The sequence below is a fragment of the Dasypus novemcinctus genome, chromosome 8 (genome assembly GCF_030445035.2).
Source record: "Dasypus novemcinctus isolate mDasNov1 chromosome 8, mDasNov1.1.hap2, whole genome shotgun sequence".
NCBI classification, from domain to species: Eukaryota; Metazoa; Chordata; class Mammalia; order Cingulata; family Dasypodidae; genus Dasypus; species Dasypus novemcinctus.
The window spans coordinates 97067790-97086281 of NC_080680.1; the positions used below are offsets into that span (position 1 = coordinate 97067790).

At 37.9% G+C, this 18492-nt stretch overlaps 1 protein-coding gene across 3 annotated transcripts in view; it reads right to left on the reverse strand.

Annotated features, from left to right (window-relative positions):
• Positions 1-18492, reverse strand: part of MRRF (mitochondrial ribosome recycling factor) — a 72012-nt gene that overhangs the window by 47127 nt on the left and 6393 nt on the right. For 2 of the 3 annotated variants that reach the window (XM_004453901.4, XM_004453902.4), the window contains exon 3: positions 159-314. The exons of the other annotated variant lie outside the window; for it this stretch is intronic. In XM_004453901.4, the coding sequence (XP_004453958.1) occupies positions 159-314 (156 nt within the window). The remainder of the gene's footprint in view (positions 1-158; positions 315-18492) is intronic. 3 annotated transcript variants of the gene reach the window in all.

An 18492-nucleotide genomic window follows, 5' to 3' on the forward strand; every position in this document is an offset into this window, starting at 1 on the left:
TTTCTGTTTTCAGACAAAGAAACTGAAGATCAGAAAAGTAAAGTAACTGTCCATGGTCACCACTTAGTAAGTGACAAAGCTGGGATTAAAACTCAGCTCTGCCAAAGCCATACTTTTTCCACTAATCCCCTCCCCAAAACATTGGTTCAGTAACTAACCTGGTGAGGTCCTTATATTGAGGGTCTTATTGAAATTATCCTTGAGCGTTTCCATCACAGACCTCATTTCTTCATCTACCTCTTCCAAGTTGATTATATCCTCAACCAAGGCAGCGTTAATATTCACTCTGGTTTGAGGTTGTCCTTTTCCTTTGGCTAGAAAGTCGACGTTCGGTGAATAAGAAAACAGCAGCACAAACAGAGACAATGAGCAATTAGTTATTAAGTGTCTACTATGTGCAAGGTAAAGTGTCAAGTGCTAGGAAATTTAAAAATGTTTTTACTGCCGTAAAAAAGAACCTCCATTTAATGAGTGTCAACTAGATACCAAGCATTATGTTAAATACTTTCTCAGATATTAGTGAAAGCATGGGCTTTATTATCAGACACCGATGTTTGGATTCTGCCTATGAGGTATATTAGCTTTATGACCTTGGACAAGTTATTGTACCTTTCTGAGTATCACGCTTCCTACCTGTCAGGTATCCTACCTATAAAACAGGGATAATAATATCTACATTGCAAGCTTGTTACAGGATACAAATTAAGTGATTCAAATATCCAAATGGCAGGTATTCTCTAAGTGGATTAATTCATTATTTTTCAGAAAAATAGACAGAAGATGAGAAACGTAAACTGACTTGCCTAATGTCATAAGGTCAGAAAATAGTAAACCAGAATTTGTCTCTGTGGCACTTTGATATTATTTATGAATTCCAAAAAGGAGATATTGATTATGTTTGTAAACTGTTCTATTCCTCTGACATGATATCCTTTGACTGTATTAGATTCAGATGAGATGTCTTTGATTAAATGAAGAGTTGAGCTTTAATTCGACTATGTCATTAAGGTGTGTAAGGTTGAGTCTCCACCCCTTTGGTGGGCTGATGAAACAGACTCTCACATGGAAGGAGATACAACGGAAAAGAACAGGGAGGTATAGAGACTGCTCCGGAGACATAGCAGAGGCCCTGGGAAGAGAGATGAGTCTGATACTCTACAGCTGACCTTGTGAAGAGACCAGAGCAGCTAAACCTGGAAAGAAATGGGCCCTGAGGAGAAGGATGAGCCTTATGTTACCCTATAGCTGAGACCGGAAGAAGCTGGGACCACACAGACTTAAAAGGAAAATGGAAGGTTGAACACTTGCAGACATCACCCGCCATCTTGCTTCACATGTGGCCAATGACTTGCGGTGAGAAAGTACCTCTTATGGTCCCTTGATTTAGACTCTTTAGGGCCTTGTGACTGTAAGCTTCCACCCCGAATAAATACCTTTATAAAAGCCAACAGAGTTCTGGTACTTTGAATCAGCACCCCTTTCAGAAGATTAATACAGTCTCAGATCTGCCTTATTTTAAACCTATGAACTTTCCACTCAAAGGTTTTCATATAATCTAATTGGAGGGGAAAGAAATAAATCAGTTCACTTAAAAAGGAATACCAAGAAAGGATATGCATAGTATGTGATGAATGGTACTAGTTTAGAGATATTAAACACTGCCAATGGTAAAGACAATGGCTTATATTTCGGAATATCAACAGTACTATGAAATAAATAAAATTAGAACAGGTCTAAATAATCGTAGTGATTTTTCACTATGTGAAAATGTTTATATTCATATTTAATGTGTATATACAAAAAACACAACCATGAGTGATATAAATATTCTTGTATTTCTTTATGGAGGCATGGAGGAAGGAACATAACAACATTGAAATACTATTACCTCATACTTGTTTATTCATTGAACACTCAACAATTTTATTGAACATCTACAAACAGCTTGCGATATTTATATAGCATACTATAATTTGCAAGGCATTTTTAAGGACATTTTCTATATGATACTCAAGACAGCTCTCTGAGGTAGGAAGAATAGGGATTATTATTGACCCCACTGTACAGATGCAAAATATGAGGTGCAAGCCCTTTTGTATATTTTGCTCAAAGTAACCAACCAGTAAGCAGAGAGTGATTTCTTTTTTTTTAAATATATATCTGCTTGTGCTGCTTTTACTTGAAATCCCATTATTCCTTGGCTAACAAACCAATGGCTTAGAATTTTTCACAATTGATGTAAGAAATAAATCTTCAGTTTTGGAAACACAAGTTCCAAACAGGATAATAAAACTAAATCCACACCTAGATATCTTGCGAATTCAAGAAAAGTTAGGACAAAGAGATCTTGAAAACAATCCAAGAGAAAAGACAAATTATTCATAACAGATCAAAATTTAGAATAATAGCATACTTTTGAAACATAACAATAGAATTCAAACACAATAGATCTATTGTCTTCAAAATGCTAAGGTGGTGGGGGGGGGAGGGAGGGAGGGCAGGAAGAGCCAATCTATAATTCTTTACCCAACCAAACTATTGTTTAATAGTGTAAGTGAGATAAAGTTATTTTCAGAAAAACAATTAACAAGTCTTTGCTTTAATATGTACTAATGAGTATACTTCAGGAAGAAGGAAGTGGAATCCTGAAATAAGGAGAAAAAGGAATGGTGAGAAAAAAACTGGTAAACATGGTAAATCCAAACAAACATTGACAAGCACTGCTATACAGAACAATATTAATAAGAAAGTCTAATTTGGGAAGGTTAAAAACAAGATGAAACTAAAATAATGAACAATGTTCATAATAAGAAAGCAGAGGATGATCAAAGTTAAAGTCCTCCGAAGTCCTCAAATTGTTTAGGAAGACAGACATACTGATAAACTTAAGATTTTTAAAATCAAGTATGCATGCAAAAAATTTAAAGTTATGCCCACTGATATTAGAATGGATAAATAAATAGTGGTATAATCACACAGTGAAATATTACACACTTCTGGAAAGATGGCAGACTAGAAAGACATGGGACCGACTCTCTTCTGGTCCAGAAAAATAGCTAGAGGACAGGCTGAAAAGCCTAGAAAAAGATTTTCTAGGGTTTAAGACACTAGGCAAAGGCTGGACACTGCCCAGAGGAGATAGAGACAAAGGAGGGAAATCGTGATAACAGAACTGAGCCCTTCCAAGGCCAGTGGAGCCATGCCATTGTCTGCCTTGGTAGCAGGCAAGGGGCTAAAGAGACACGACCCTCCCAAGCTCCTTCTCTACTAACTGGGACTGATTGTTGAGGACTCAGAGGGGAGTGGAAATATTTCCTAGCCAGGGAGGGAGCTGCCAAAGAAGGCTGCAGAATTGTCTCAGAGAAAGTTTGAATTCAAGGCTCCTAGCTTCCACACAGGAAGCTCTATCACACTGATCCAGTCTGGGTTGCAACAAATACACTCCAACCAGGCACTGGACTGAGAGCTGACAAAGAGCACCATCTGCTGGCCGGTCAAGGAAGTGCAGGAAAAAAAATAAAAATTAGTAGAGGCTTTTTCCAGCCTCTATGGCCTCCCTCCCCAAGGCCTTAGGAAGCAAGTCTACAATCAATTACTGGGTCCAGTGCACAATTTTGGGTCCAGTGCACAGTTCTGAGCAACCAGCAGCACACTCCTAAAACTCCAGGTCAAGCAAAGAATCAAAGAGCAATAGAGCACACAGCCTCCTGCCACTAAATCCCTACGAAAGAGAGAGAAATTGAGCATCTGAGTAAACTATATCCTAATGAGATGCCTAGACATAAGCAAAAAATTACAAGCCATACAAAGAAAATAGAAGACATGGTCTAAGAAAAGGAATGTATCAACGCCCCAGAAGAGACGCAGAATTTGAGAGAACTAATCAGCAAGATGCACACAAATCTCCAAAATCAAATTAATGAGTTGAAAGACAACATGGTTAAAGAGATAAATGACATCAAGACATTGAGTGAGAACCAAGAAGAACCAAAATCCTGAATGGAAAAGTAACAGAGCTCATGGGAATGAAAGACACAGAGGTGAGATCGAAAACATGCTAGAGGCATACAACAGCAGACTCGAAATGATAGAAGAAAGAATAAGTGATACTGAAGACAGAGCAGCTAAAATTGAAGAGAGAGAAAAGAATGGACAAAATTGAGCAGGGGCTCAGAAACTTGAATGACAACACAAAATGCAACAACATACATGTCATGGGAGTTCCAGAAGGAGAAGAGAAGGGAAAAGGGGCAGGAAGAGTATTTGAGAAAATAATAGCTGAAAATTTCCCAACTCTCACAAAAGAAATGAATTTGTGTGTCCAAGAAATGTATCATACTCCAATCAGAATAAACCCAAAAAGACCTACTCCAAGACACATACTACTCGGAATGTCAAACATCAAAGATAAAGAGAAAATTCTCAGAGCAGCAAGAAAGGAGCAAACCATTATAAAAGGGACATTCAGTAAGACTTAGCACAGATATCTCTTCAGAAACCATGGAGGTGAGAAGACAGGGATATGATACAATTAGGGTACTGAAAGAGAAAAACTGACAACCAAGAATTCTTTTCAGAAAAATTGTCCTTCAAATATGAAGGTAAGTATAAAAAATTCACAAACAGAAACAAAGAGAGTTTGCAAAAAAGAATCCACCTTTGCAGGAAATATTAAAGGAAGTCTTAAAACCTGAAAGAAAAAGACAGGAGAGACAGACTTGGAGGAGAGTACAGAAGAAAGAATAGCAGAAAGGATAACCAAAAGAGCAAAAAGACAGACAAAAATATGATATGATGTATGAAAACCAAAGAATAAAATGGTGGAAATAAATAGTGCATTTACAGTAATATCACTGACTGTGATAAATTCCCCAAACAAAAGATACAGGCTGATAAAATGGATAAAAAAAAAATATGAGCTATCCATATGATGCTTACAGGAAACTCACCTTAGACCCAGGGATACAAACCAGCTAAAAGTGAAAGGTTAGAAAAAAATCCTTCAAGCAAATAATAACCAGAAAAGAGCAGAGGCAGCTATATTAATATCAGACAAAACAGACTTTAAATGCAAAAAAGTTATAAGAGATACAGAAGGCCATTATATATTAACAAAAGGGACAATCCACCAGGTAGATTTAAGAGTCATAAATATATATGCACCTAACCTGTACGCTGAGATACATCAGACAAACTCTGGGAAAATTGAAGGAAGAAAGAGAAATCTCTACAATAATACTTGGAGACTTCAACACCCTAGTCATATTATTAAGTAGAACAACTAGATAGAAGATCAATAAGGAAACAGAGGGAAGTGGATTTGGCTCAACTGATCGAGCGTCTGCCTACCATATGGGAGGTCCAGGGTTCAAACCCAGGGTCTCCTGACACATGTAATGAGCTGGCCCACACACACTGCTGAGGCATGCAAGGAGTGCCGTGCTACACAGGGGTGTCCCTCGCGTAGGGAAGCCCCATGCGCAAGGAGTGTGCCCCGTAAGAGAGCCACCCTGCGTGAAAAAAAAAAAAGCGCAGCCTACCCAGGAGTGGCACCGCACACACAGTGTAGCAGTTTGATATAGTTATGAACTCCAAAAATAGATATTGGATTATGTTTGTAATCTAGTCTTTTACTGGGCAAGATTGAGTTATGATTAGGACTTTGATTGGGCCACGTCATTAGGGCGTTGAGTCCCCACCCCTTGGTGGGTGGGAACTCAAAGATAAAAGGCATGGGAAACGGACTTTGGCCCAGTGGTTAGGGCGTCCGTCTACCATATGGGAGGTCCGCGGTTCAAACCCCGGGCCTCCTTGACCCGTGTGGAGCTGGCCATGCGCAGTGCTGATGCGCGCAAGGAGTGCCGTGCCACGCAAGGGTGTCCCCCGCGTGGGGGAGCCCCACGCGCAAGGAGTGCGCCCGTGAGGAAAGCCGCCCAGCGTGAAAAGAAAGTGCAGCCTGCCCAGGAATGGCACCGCCCACACTTCCCGTGCCGCTGACGACAACAGAAGCGGACAAAGAAACAAGACACAGCAAACAGACACCAAGAACAGACAACCAGCGGAGGGGGGGAAATTAAATAAATAAATAAATCTTAAAAAAAAAAAAAAAAAAGCTACTTCAAAGGACTCACAGCCCTTTAAAAAAAAAAGATAAAAGGCATGGCAGAGGACAGAGTTGAAGCTTTTGATGTGAGGGTTTCTGATGTTGGAGTTTTTTGGGTTTTTTTTAAAGATTTATTTATTTCTCTCCCATTCCCCCCCCACCCCAGTTGTCTGTTCTGTGTCTATTTGCTGCGCCTTCTTCTTTGTCCGCTTCTGTTGCTGTCAGCGGCACAGGAATCTGTGTCTCTTTTTGTTGCGTCATCTTGTTGTGTCAGCTCTCCGTGGATGTGGCACCATTCCTGGGCAGGCTGCACTTTCTTTCACGCTGGGCGGCTCTCCTTACAGGGTGTACTTCTTACATGTGGGGCTTCCCTACGCGGGGACACCCCTGCCACACTCCTTGCACACATCAGCACTGCGCATGGGCCAGCTGCACACGGGTCAAGGAGGCCCGGGGCTTGAACCGCAGACCTCCCATGTGGTAGATGGATGCCCTAACCACTGGGCCAAGTCTGCCGCCCTGATGTTGGAGTTTTGATGTTGGAGTCTGATGCTGAAGTCTTAAGCTGGAGCCCCAGGGAAAGAGACAGAGTTGTTCACCTGATAGTCTACAGCTGACCTTGTGGAAAAAACAGAGGAGCTGAGCCCAGAGGAACCCAGAAAGCCTGAACCTTCACAGACATCAGCAGCCATCTTGCTCCAACATGCGGAAATAGACTTTGGTGAGGGAAGTAACTTAAGCTTATGGCCTGGTAACTGTAAGCTCTAGTCCAAATAAAAACTCTTTTTAACGCCCAGAAGATTTCTGGTATTTTGCATCAGCACCCCTTTGGCTGACTAATACACACTGAGAGCTGACGCAGGAAGATGACGCAACAGAAAGAGACACAGATTCCTAGTGTCACTGACAAGAATGCAAGTGGACACAGAAGAACACACAGTGAATGGGCACGGAGAGCAGACAACAGGGCGGGGGGAAGGGAAGAGAGATTCTTAAAAAATAAAATAAAATTTTAAAAAAAGAAAAACAAGGAAACAGAATTTGAACAATATGATAAACGAGTAGAACACTGCATCCAAATTCAGTGGGTTTTATATTCTTCTCAAGTGCCCATGGGTCTTTCTCCATGACAGACAACATGTTAGGGCATAATGCAGTTGTCAATAAATATAAAAAGGTTCAAATTATACACAGCACCTTCTAAGATCACAATAGAATGAAACCAGAAATCAATAATAGACAGGAAAAATTAAATTTGTAAATGTATTGAGGCTGAACAACACTCTCCTAAATAATCAGTAGGTCGAAGAAGATATCGCCCAAGTGAAATCAGTAAATATGTTGGGACAAATGAAAAGGAGAAAACAACTTACCAAAACTTATGGGATACAGCGAAGGCAGTCTTGAGATGTAAATTGACAGCCCTAAATAACTATATTAAAAAAGAAGAAAGGCCTAAACTCAAAAGATTTAACTGAATAACCAGGGAAACTAGAAAAATAACAACAAACCAATCCCAAAGCAAGCAGAAGGAAAGAAATAAGAAAGATTAGAGCAGAAATAAATGAAATTGAGAACAAAAAACAATAGAGAAAATCAACAAAACCAAAGCTGGTTCTTTGAGAAGATTAATAAAATTAACAAACCCCTAGCTAGACTAACAAAGAAAAAAAGAGAGAAGATGCAAATAAATACAATCAGAAATGAAAGGGGGGTGGGGGGGAGGGGTGAGTTACAACTGACCCCACAGAAATTAAGAGAATTGTAAGAGGATATTATGAGAAATGGTATGCCAACAAACTAGACAATCTAGATGAAATGAACAAATTCCTAAAAATGCACAACTAACCTACACTGATGCTACAAGAAATCAAGAACATAACAGGGAAGCAGATGTGGCTTGAGTGATTGGGCTCCCATCTACCATATGGGGGACCCTAGGTTCGATTCCCAGGGCCTCCTTGTGAAGGCAAGCTGGCCTGCACCCAACGAGAGCTGATGGCCCGCACCTGCGAAGAGCTGGCACAGCAAGATGATGCAACAAAGGGAGACAAGCAGATGCAGAGGAGCGTGCAGCAAATGGACACAGAGAGCAGACAGCGGGCATGCAGCAAGGGGGGGATAAATAAATAAATCTTAAAAAAAAAAAAAAAAAGAATGTAACAAACCAAGCACATTTAAAGAGGTTGAATCTGTCATCAAAAATCTCCCAGCAAAGCAAGTCCAGGACCAGATGGCTTCACAGGTGAATTCTAGGAAGCATTGCAAAAAGAATTAACACTTTAATCCTGTTTAAACTCTTCCAAAAAATTGAAGAGGAGGGAAAATTACCCAACACATTTTATGAAGCCAACATCACCCTAATATGAAAGCCAGATAAATATACTACAAAAAAAATTACAGACCAATCTCTCTAACAAACATAGATACAAAAATTTTCAACAAAATACTTGCAAATCAAATCCAACAGCATATCAAAAGACTTATACATCATGACCAAGTGGGATTTATTCCTCGTATGCAAGGCTGGTTCAACATAAGAAAATCAATCAATGTAATACACTAACTAATTGAAGGAAAAAAACTAACATGATCATCTCAATCAATACAGAAAAGGCATTTGACAAAATCCAGCATACTTTTTTGATAAAGAACACTTCAAAAGATAGAAATAGAAGGAAAATTCTTCAATATGATAAAGGGCATATGAAAAATAAATACCATGAAGATGTCAATCTTACACAAACTGATTCAATGCAATACCAATCAAAATCTCAACAGCTTACTTTACAGAATTAAAAAATGTAACTACCAAATTCATTTGGAAGGGAGAGCACACCTGAATAGCCAAAAGCATTCTAAAAAAGAAGAGCAACATTGGAAGAATTTTACTGCCTGATTTTGAAGCATATTACAAAGTTACAGTGGTCAAATCAGCATGGTACTGACATAAAGATAGACACATCAATCAGTGGAATAGAATTGAGAATCCAGAAATAAACTTTCACCTATACAGTCAACTGGTTTTTGACAAACCTACCAAGTTAATGTTAACAGGACAAAACAGTCTCTTTAACAAACGGTGCTTGGACAACTGGAAATCTATAACCACAAGAATGAAAGAGGACCCCTATCTCACTCCCTGTACAAGAATCCACTCAAAATGGATCAAAGACCTAAATATAAAAGCCAGGACCATAAAACTACTAGAAGAAAATGTAGGGAAAAATCTTCAAGGTGGTGGTTTACAACCCAATTAGAAAATGGGCAAAAGACTTGAATAGACATTTGTCCAAAGAAGTACAAATGGGAAAAGAAAAAAAAAAAAAAAAAAACACATGAAGAAATGCTCAACATCACTAATGATTAGGGAAACGCAAATCAAAACTACAATAAGATATCATTTCACACCTATTAGAATGGTCACTATTAAAAAGACAGATAACTACAGGTATTGGAGAGGACATAGAGAGATAGGAACACTTATTGATGCAAATGCCACTGTGAAGAGCTGTTGGGCAGTTCCTAAAGAAGACGAATATTGACTTGCCACATGACCCTGCAATACCACCACTGGGTATATACCCAGAAGAACTGACAGCAGTGACACAGACACCTGTGCACTGATGTTCATAGCGGCATTATTCATGATTGCCAAAAGTTGGAAACAACCCAGGTGCGCATCAACAGATGAATGGATAAACCAACTGTGGTGTATTCATACAATGGGATATTAAGCAGCTGTCAGAAGAAATGAAGTGGTAAAGCATATGACAACATGGATGAACCGGGAGGACACCATATTGAGTGAAGCAAGAGTTTCTCAATAAGATTTTTTTAATCCAGCCATATTCAATTTACAAAAGGTTTTTTCAAAAAACATAAGATCACAAAAAATTGAATATATATAGGGATGGAAAAGTGATAACTCTGGAAAATACTAACCAAAAAAAGCTAACGTAGTTATATTATTTATCAAAATTGATTTTAAGGCAAAACTCATAATTAAAAATGAGGGACACTTCATAACGATAATACAAATAATTCACAAGAAAAAATATAATTCTGAGTTTAAATAAACCCAATAATACAGCCTCGAAATTAACAAAATTAAAATGAGAAACAAATCCACAAACTAGGGGATTTTACTATACCTCTGATAATTAATCAATTAAGCAAATAAAAAAAGTAAATAGAAAATTTGATCAGCACGATTAACCAACAATCTAACAAACATATAGAGAACCATGCACCCAAGAATAAGAATACGTATACTCTTCTCAAGCATACTTGAACCTTTGTATAAAATGACCACATTCTATTCCACAAAGCAAATCTCAACAAAAATATTAAAGAAGTTATATCATATAAAACATGTGTTCTGACTACAGTGGCATTAAGTTAACCCCAATAAAACCATATGTCTGAAAATTTTAAAACAACTCTTAAATAACTCATGGACTAATGGAAAAAGTAAATGGAAATTTTTTAAAATTTAGAAAAGACAATAGTAAAAATATTCTATATCAAAAACGTGTAGGAAGCACCTGAAGTTGTATTTAGATAGAAATTTATAGCTTTAAATGCTTATAAGAAAAGAACAAAGGTTGAAAACTAATTAATTCCAATTCCAAATCTGTCCAACTCAAGAGAATATAAAAAGAACAAGAACAGAGAAGAAAGTAAACAATAAAAATCAGAAATCAATAAAACCAAGGAGAAAAGATTGACAAAACTAAAAGCTCTTTTCAAAAAAGACTTATAAAACTGACAAATCTCAGTCAAGAAAAGTTGAGAAAAGAAGGGATTAGACAAAAATTGGTAATAAGAAGAAAGATAAAGGGGACACTTACTAAAACAATAGAAATGTTAATAATCTTGAGACAATCACAGAAAGTTTATGCAACAATTTTGAAACTGTAGTAAAAATGAAAAATTCTCCAAAAACATATAACTTGCTAAAACAAACTGAAAAAAGAGGAAATCTAAGAAGTCTCATAATCTTAAAGAAATTGAAGCTTTTTAAAGTGTACTCACATACACGATAGGAATTTAATACCCATCAAAACAAAAACTCTTAGCAAAATAGAGACAATATTTACTTAAGAGTCTGCCAAAAAACATAATTCCTGATGTTAACATAAAGTGTTCACTATAAAGTCAAGAAAAAAACAAGGATGCAAGCTATTACCAATCACTTTATTCAAATTATTCTAGAGTTCTTAGCCAACAAAGGAAAAAAAAAAGGAAATAAAAGGTATATGGATTAGAAAGGGAAAATCATAACTATCACTATTTGTAGGTAAATAATTGTCTATCTAGAAAATCCAAAAGAATATACAAACATTTAAAAATAATAGCACTGGGCGGCGAACTTGGCCCAGTGGTTAGGGCGTCCAACTACCACATGGGAGGTCCGTGGTTCAAACCCGGGGCCTCCTTGACCCATGTGGAGCTGGCTCATGTGCAATGCTGATGCGCGCAAGGAGTGCCTGCCACACAGGGGTGTCCCTCGCGTAGGGGAGCCCCACGCGCAAGGAGTGCGCCCCATAAAGAGAGCTGCCCAGCGCGAAAGAAAGTGCAGCCTGCCTAAGAATGGCGCCGCCCACACAAAGAGCTGACACAACAAGATGACTCAACAAAAAGAGACACAGCTTCCCACGCTGCTGACAACAACAGAAGCGGACAAAGAAACAAGATGCAGCAAATAGACACAGAGAACAGACAATTGGGGTGGGGGGGAGGGGAGAAATAAATAAATAAAAATAAAAATAATAGCACTAATGTATCAAGGTTGCTAAATATAAGATCAATATATAATAATCAACAGTGTTACTATTTACCAAAAATGAAATAAAACAATTTTTAAAAAGATAAGATTTAAAGCAATAAATCTTCTATAAGATAATACAGTAGAATATATTCATGACCTCAAGATAGGGAAAAGTTTCCTAATTAGGAAAAAAAGGAAAAAGAAAAAAAAAGCACCGGCCATAAAGGAAAAGATAAACTGAACTACACTAAAAATCAAGAACTTTTCTTCTTAAAAAACACCATAAAGAGATTGAGAAAGTAAGCTGCAGAGTGGAAGATGACATCTGCAATACATATACATAGCAGAAGCCTTGTATTTAGTATATATTAAAAACTCCTACAAACGATTTTTTTAAATGGGCAAAACACTAGAAAGAGGATATCCAAATAGCCGATAAGTATATGAAAAGTGCTCAATATCATTATTCATCAAGGAAATAACTACGAATTAAAATCACAACGAGCTACAACTACAGACCCACTTAGACTGACAATACCAAGTGCTGGCAGGTATGCGGAGCAAACAAAGTTAAAATACTTTTGGTAGGAGTGCAAATTGACATTTTGGAAAATGTACTAAAACAGAACATATGCTTACCTTAAGACTCAGCAATCCCACCTCCAGGCATATACCCAACAGAAATGTATACATATATACACCAAACATATGCACAAGAATGTTCATGGCAGCATTATTTGTTATAGCTCAAAATTGGAAACAACCCAAATGTCCATCAACTGCAGAATGGATACATAAATTGTAGTATTTTTATTCAGTAGAGTATTATAAAGAAATAAAAATGCACAAGCAACTGCAACATGCAACAACATGGATAAATCTCAAAGGTAGGTTATCAAAAAGAGCAAGACAAATCCGAGTTCAAAAAGAGTAAAATTAGGGAAGCGGACTTGGCTCAACGGATAGAGCATCTGCCTGCCACATGGGAGGTCCAGGGTTCAAACCCAGGGCCTCTTGACCCATGTGGTGAGCTGGCCCATGCGCAGTGCTGATGTGTGCAAGGAGTGCCGTGCGACGCAGGGGTGCCCCCCACATGGGAGAGCCCACGCACAAGAAGTGCACCCGCAAGGAGAGCTGCCCCACGCAAGGGAAGGTGCAGCCTGCCCAGGAGTGGTGCCTCACACACAGAGAGCTGACGCAGCAGATGAGGCAACAAAAAGAAACACAGATTCCCGGTGCTACTGACAAGAATATAAGCAGACACAGAAGAACACACAGTGAATGGACAGAGAGAGCAGACAACTGAGGGGGTGGGGGGGAGGGGAGAGAAATAAATTTAAAAAAATAAAATTTGAAAAAAAAAAAGTAAAATTAAGTCAATGTAGTAGGTTATCTCTTGGAGGGTAATAACTGAAAGGGACATGATGGAGTACAAGTGATGTTCTATTTCTTCCTTTCCTTTTTTTTTTGTGGAGGTAATGGGGATTGAACCCAGGACCTCATACATTAGAGGCAGGTGTTCAACCACTGAGCTACAGCTACTCCCCAATAATAGTTGGTTTGTTTGTTTTTAGGAAGTACTGGGGACCGAACCTGAGACCTTGTATATAGGAAGCAGTCACTCAGCAGGAGCTACATCTGCTCCTCGATGTTGTATTTCTTGATCTGGAAGATGTTACATGGTTGTGTTTATTTGTGAAAATTCACTGTGTACAATTTTCTGTAAATATGTTACCTTAAAAATTTACTTTAAAATATATATATTATTTACATAAGTGACAAAAACAATGATACCCGAAATAAACATGATCAAAGAACCATGAAAGGTTTTCATTGAAAAAACTTCATAATATGTTCATAAATTTCATAAAAGAAGAAAAAAAAGAAAAACTGTATATACAGTGCAGGTAAAGATTTGTCCCACTCAATTCAAGACTATGACAGTAATTCAGGCAGTAAAGAATTTAGTGCAGGGAGAGATAAGTATTCCAACAAAACCAAGAGCTCAGAAAAAAAGGTATATATATATATATATATATATATATATATATATATATATATATATAAATAGATTCAACATATGCTAGAAGGAGCACTGCAAATCTGGGAATGAAGGCTGAATTATTCAGTAAGTGTTGACACAACTTATTATCCATAACAAAAAGAAACATGAAATTACAGCCCCTACCTCACACCACATTCAGAAATAAATTCCATATGGATTAAAAACCCAAAAGTTAAGAGCAAATGTTTTGAAGAAAATACAGAAGAATAAGACTTTGGAACAGGGAAGAATTTCTTTTTAAAAAGTCATTAAAAAGCACAAACATTTTAAAAAATTAATAAATATGACCTACATTAAAAATTCACATTCAAAAAGATACCATTAAAAAAAAGGTTTTTGCTTCCTGATCTGCTCAAGGAAATACGAAATGGGTTAGATTACACAATGGGAATTCATTAGCTCATGGTTTTGATAGAACATCAAATCAAGGCATCATCAAGGCTATGCTTTCTCCCCCAAAGACTGTGGCAGTCTGAGGCTGGCTGCTAGAGATCCTTGGCCCTTAGCTTGTCATGTGTCAAGGCACATTGTGGCTTCTCCTAGTCTCTCCCTTCTCTTCCAGGTTCGGTTGATGTTCAGCTTCTGGCCTCTCCCTCTGTGGTTTCCTCTCTCTGTCTGGATTTCATTCTACTTATAAAGGACTCTAGTAATAGGATTAAGACCCATTCTGATTAGGTTGGGTCACACCTTAACAGAAGTAAATTCATCAAAAGATTCTACTTACAATAGGGTCTTACCCACAGGAATGCATTAGGTTTAAGAACATGTTTTTCTGAGATACCTACAGATCCAAACCATTACATTCCACCCTCTCAGGACTCCCAAAAGACATGTTTTCACTACATGCAAAATACATTCATTCCATTACAACATCTCAAAAGCCTTAAGTCATTTCAGTAATATTCTAAATATAAAGTCTCTTCAAAATCACTTATAGGTGTGGCCTGTCCTATGGAATAATTTCCCTTAGGTCTGTGGACCTGTGAAATCTAAACAAGTTATCTGCTTCCAATGCAGATTTCAATACAATGGAGGGACAGGCACAGGACAACCATCCAATAAGGAGAAATTGGAAGGAAATCAGGGATCAGGGGTCCCTGCCCAGAGGGGCAAATTCTATTAGATTTCAAGGTCTGAGTTACACAATTATTTGTGTGATTGAGGTTTTTGTCCTCCAGGCCTGATGGAATAGCAGCCCCACCCATTCCAAGTGCTTGCTCAATGGCTCTGCTCTCCCCAAACACTGGGTGAAGGCTCCACCCTCTCTATAAACAGCCGGACAGTGGCCAAGTTCTCCACTGACACCAGGAAATAGGGACCATCCTGTCTAATCATCAGGAAGGCAGGTAGGCTCTACACAAATGCCAGGACATAGACCTCATCCTCTGCAAGCATGGGGTGGTGACCAAGCTCTCTACAAACCTGGAGCACAGGTCCCATCATCCTGATTAGTGGGATGGCAGCACTTTCCCTGAACAAAGGAAAGACCTGCCCCTTCCAACTGCTGGGGAAGATGATCTGTCCCCCTAAAGTACAAGGGCAGATCTGCCCTTTCCACACACATGGGTGGGCCCACTCTCTTGGTCCAAAGATTTCTCTTCATTCCAGATTTTAGCTTCCATGGTTCTGCCCTTGAAGTCATCCTTCCTTCAGTTTGTCACTTCTCTGTCCCTTTCAGTTCAGACTGGAAAAGGTTCCACTCATAAAAATCTCTCTCAAAAACAAAACAAAACAAAAAACTTGTCATCTTTGCATGTAATTCACAAGGGTCCAAACCATCAGACAAAAGGGCTTTCCATAGATCCCGTCTTGACTTCCCCTGAAGTGGGGAAAAGAGTTAAATTCTCACACGAAGCACTATTCTCTGGGGATTTGCTTCCAGAAGCTCAGAATTTTCCAAATCATCAATTCCTGGTTTCTTTGTGTCCAAGCATTCAGTTCTCAGCCTATCCCTTTCCACTTGCATTTTACTATAAGCTTCAAGGAGAAACCAAGCTGTACTTTCCACACTTAGTTTCGAAATCTCCTCAGCTAAATATCCAAGTTCCCTTCCATCTGACAACAGAACTCAATTTTGCCAAGGTCTCTGCCACTTTAAAGTAAGGATTGCCTTTCTTCCAGTTTTCAATAACACAATCATTCCCTGCTAAAAAGCCTTATTGGAAGTATCATTAGCATCTATCTTTCTACCAAGAGTCTCTTCAAATAAATTTGACTTTTTCTACCAATTATCTCAGCCTCTACCCATTACCCAATTCCAAAGCCCTTTCCACATTTTGTACTTGCAATTAACAGCATACTATTCCTGGTACCAAAATCTGCTTTTAGTTTCCCTGGCTGTATGTCACGCAAATACCAAGAAACAGATTTATTGGAATTTATTAGGTCGTGGTTTTGAGGCTAAGACAGAAGTTCAAATCAAGGCATCATCAAGGCTATGCTTTCTCCCCCAAAGACTGTGCCCTTCCGGGGCTGACTAATCGAGATCCTTGGTTCTTAGCTTGTCATATGGCAAGGCACATAGCAGCTTCTCATGATCTCTCCTTTCTCTTCCAGGTTCTGTTGATGTTCAGTTTCTGGATGCTCCCTCTGTGAAAGCGAAATTCTGTCTGAATTTCATTCCACTTATAAAGGACTTCAGTAATAAGATTAACCCATCCTGACTGGGTTGGGTCAAATCTTAACAGAAGTAACCTCATCAAAAGTTTCTACTTATAATGGATTCACACTATCAGGAATGGATTAAGTTTAAGGAAGTATTTCTCTGGGTACACACAGCTCCAAACCACCACACAAAGTAACAAAGCAAAGCAGATACATATAACACATATAATCAACCAAGGACTGGCATCCATTATTTAGAAAGATATCAATAAACCTAAAATAAAAAGTCAAGCACCTGACTTTTTTTATTAGCATTTTATTAGAGAAGTTGGAGGTTTACAGAAAAATCATGCATAAAACAGAGTTTCTACCTACACTTTATTATTATCACCTTGCATCAATGTGGGAACAATTCATGAAAGAACATTTTTATAATTTTATTATTAACTATAGTCCATCATTTACAATAGGGTTTACTGTTGCTATTGCACAGTCCTATGTGTTGTTGGTTTTTTATTCTAGTAGCATATATAAAACTTTAATTTCCCCCTTTAACCATAATCAAATATATAATTCAGTGCTATTAATTACATTCACAATGCTGTACTACCATCAACACCATCCACTACCAAAACTTTACAACCAACCCAAATAGCAATTCTGTACAATTTCAGCATTAACTTACCACTTCCTCCCCTATCCCAAAATTCTAGAGTTTATAACTTATATTCTAGATTCTGAGTTTGCTTATTCTAATTACTTCATATCATTGAAATCTTATATTTGTTCTTTTGTGTCCGACTTATTTCACTCAACATAACATCTTCAAAGTTCATTCATATTGTCACATGTATCAGAACTTCAGTCCTTTTTATGGCTGAATAATATTCCAATGTATTTATTTACCACATTTTGTTTATTCATTCATCAGCTGACAGGCACTTGGGTTGTTTCCACCTTGTGGCAATTATGAATAATGCCACTATGAACATCAGTGTGCAAACATCTGGTCAAATCCCTGCTTTCAATTCTTTTGGGTTTATACCTAGAAGTGGGATTGCCAGGCCACATGGTAATTCTTTACTTAACTTTCTGATGAACCACCAAACTGTCTTCCATGGTGACAATACCATTTTACATTCCCACCAACAATGCTTGAATATTCCTATTTCTCCACATCCTCTCCAATGCTTATATATTTCCCATTTTTAAAATAGTAGCCATTTCTAGTGGTTGTAAAATGGCATCTCACTATAGTTTTGACATGAATTTCCCTAACAGCTAAAGATACTGAGCATTTTTTCATGTGCCTGTTGGTCATTTGGATATCTTCTTCAGAGATATGTCTATTCATCAAGTCTTTTGCCCATTTTTAAATGGGTTGTCTTTTTATTGTTGAGTGGTAGGATTTCTTTATATATTCTGGATATTAGACCCTATCAGATATGTGGGTTCCAAATATTTTCTCCCATTGAGTAGGCTGTCTTTCTATTTTCATGATAAAATTCTTCCATGCATAAAAGTTTTTCATTGTGATGAGGTCCCATTTATCAATTTTTTATTGCTTGTGCTTTGGGTATAAAGTCTAAGAAACCATTGTGTAATACAGGGCCCTGAAGATGCTTCCCTACCTTTTCTTCTAGGACTTTTTTAAGAGGCTACCAAAGAAGAGAAAAACTGAATAGTCAATAAAATATGAAAAGATCCTACCTACACAATTGTAATTAATGCCTACCGCACTAAAAGTCTGCAGGAGCCCCAAGTTTCCAGTCCAAACACTAATTAGACATGACTATAGGCAAATTTCTTACAAATGTACCTGTTTCCTCATTTGAAAATTGGTGAGGTCTGTGCTTCACTAGGTAATTACAAATTTCTTCACTAGATAACTATAATTATTTTAATGGATAGCTATAAGGATCAAATTAGTAAATGTGAATAGTTTCT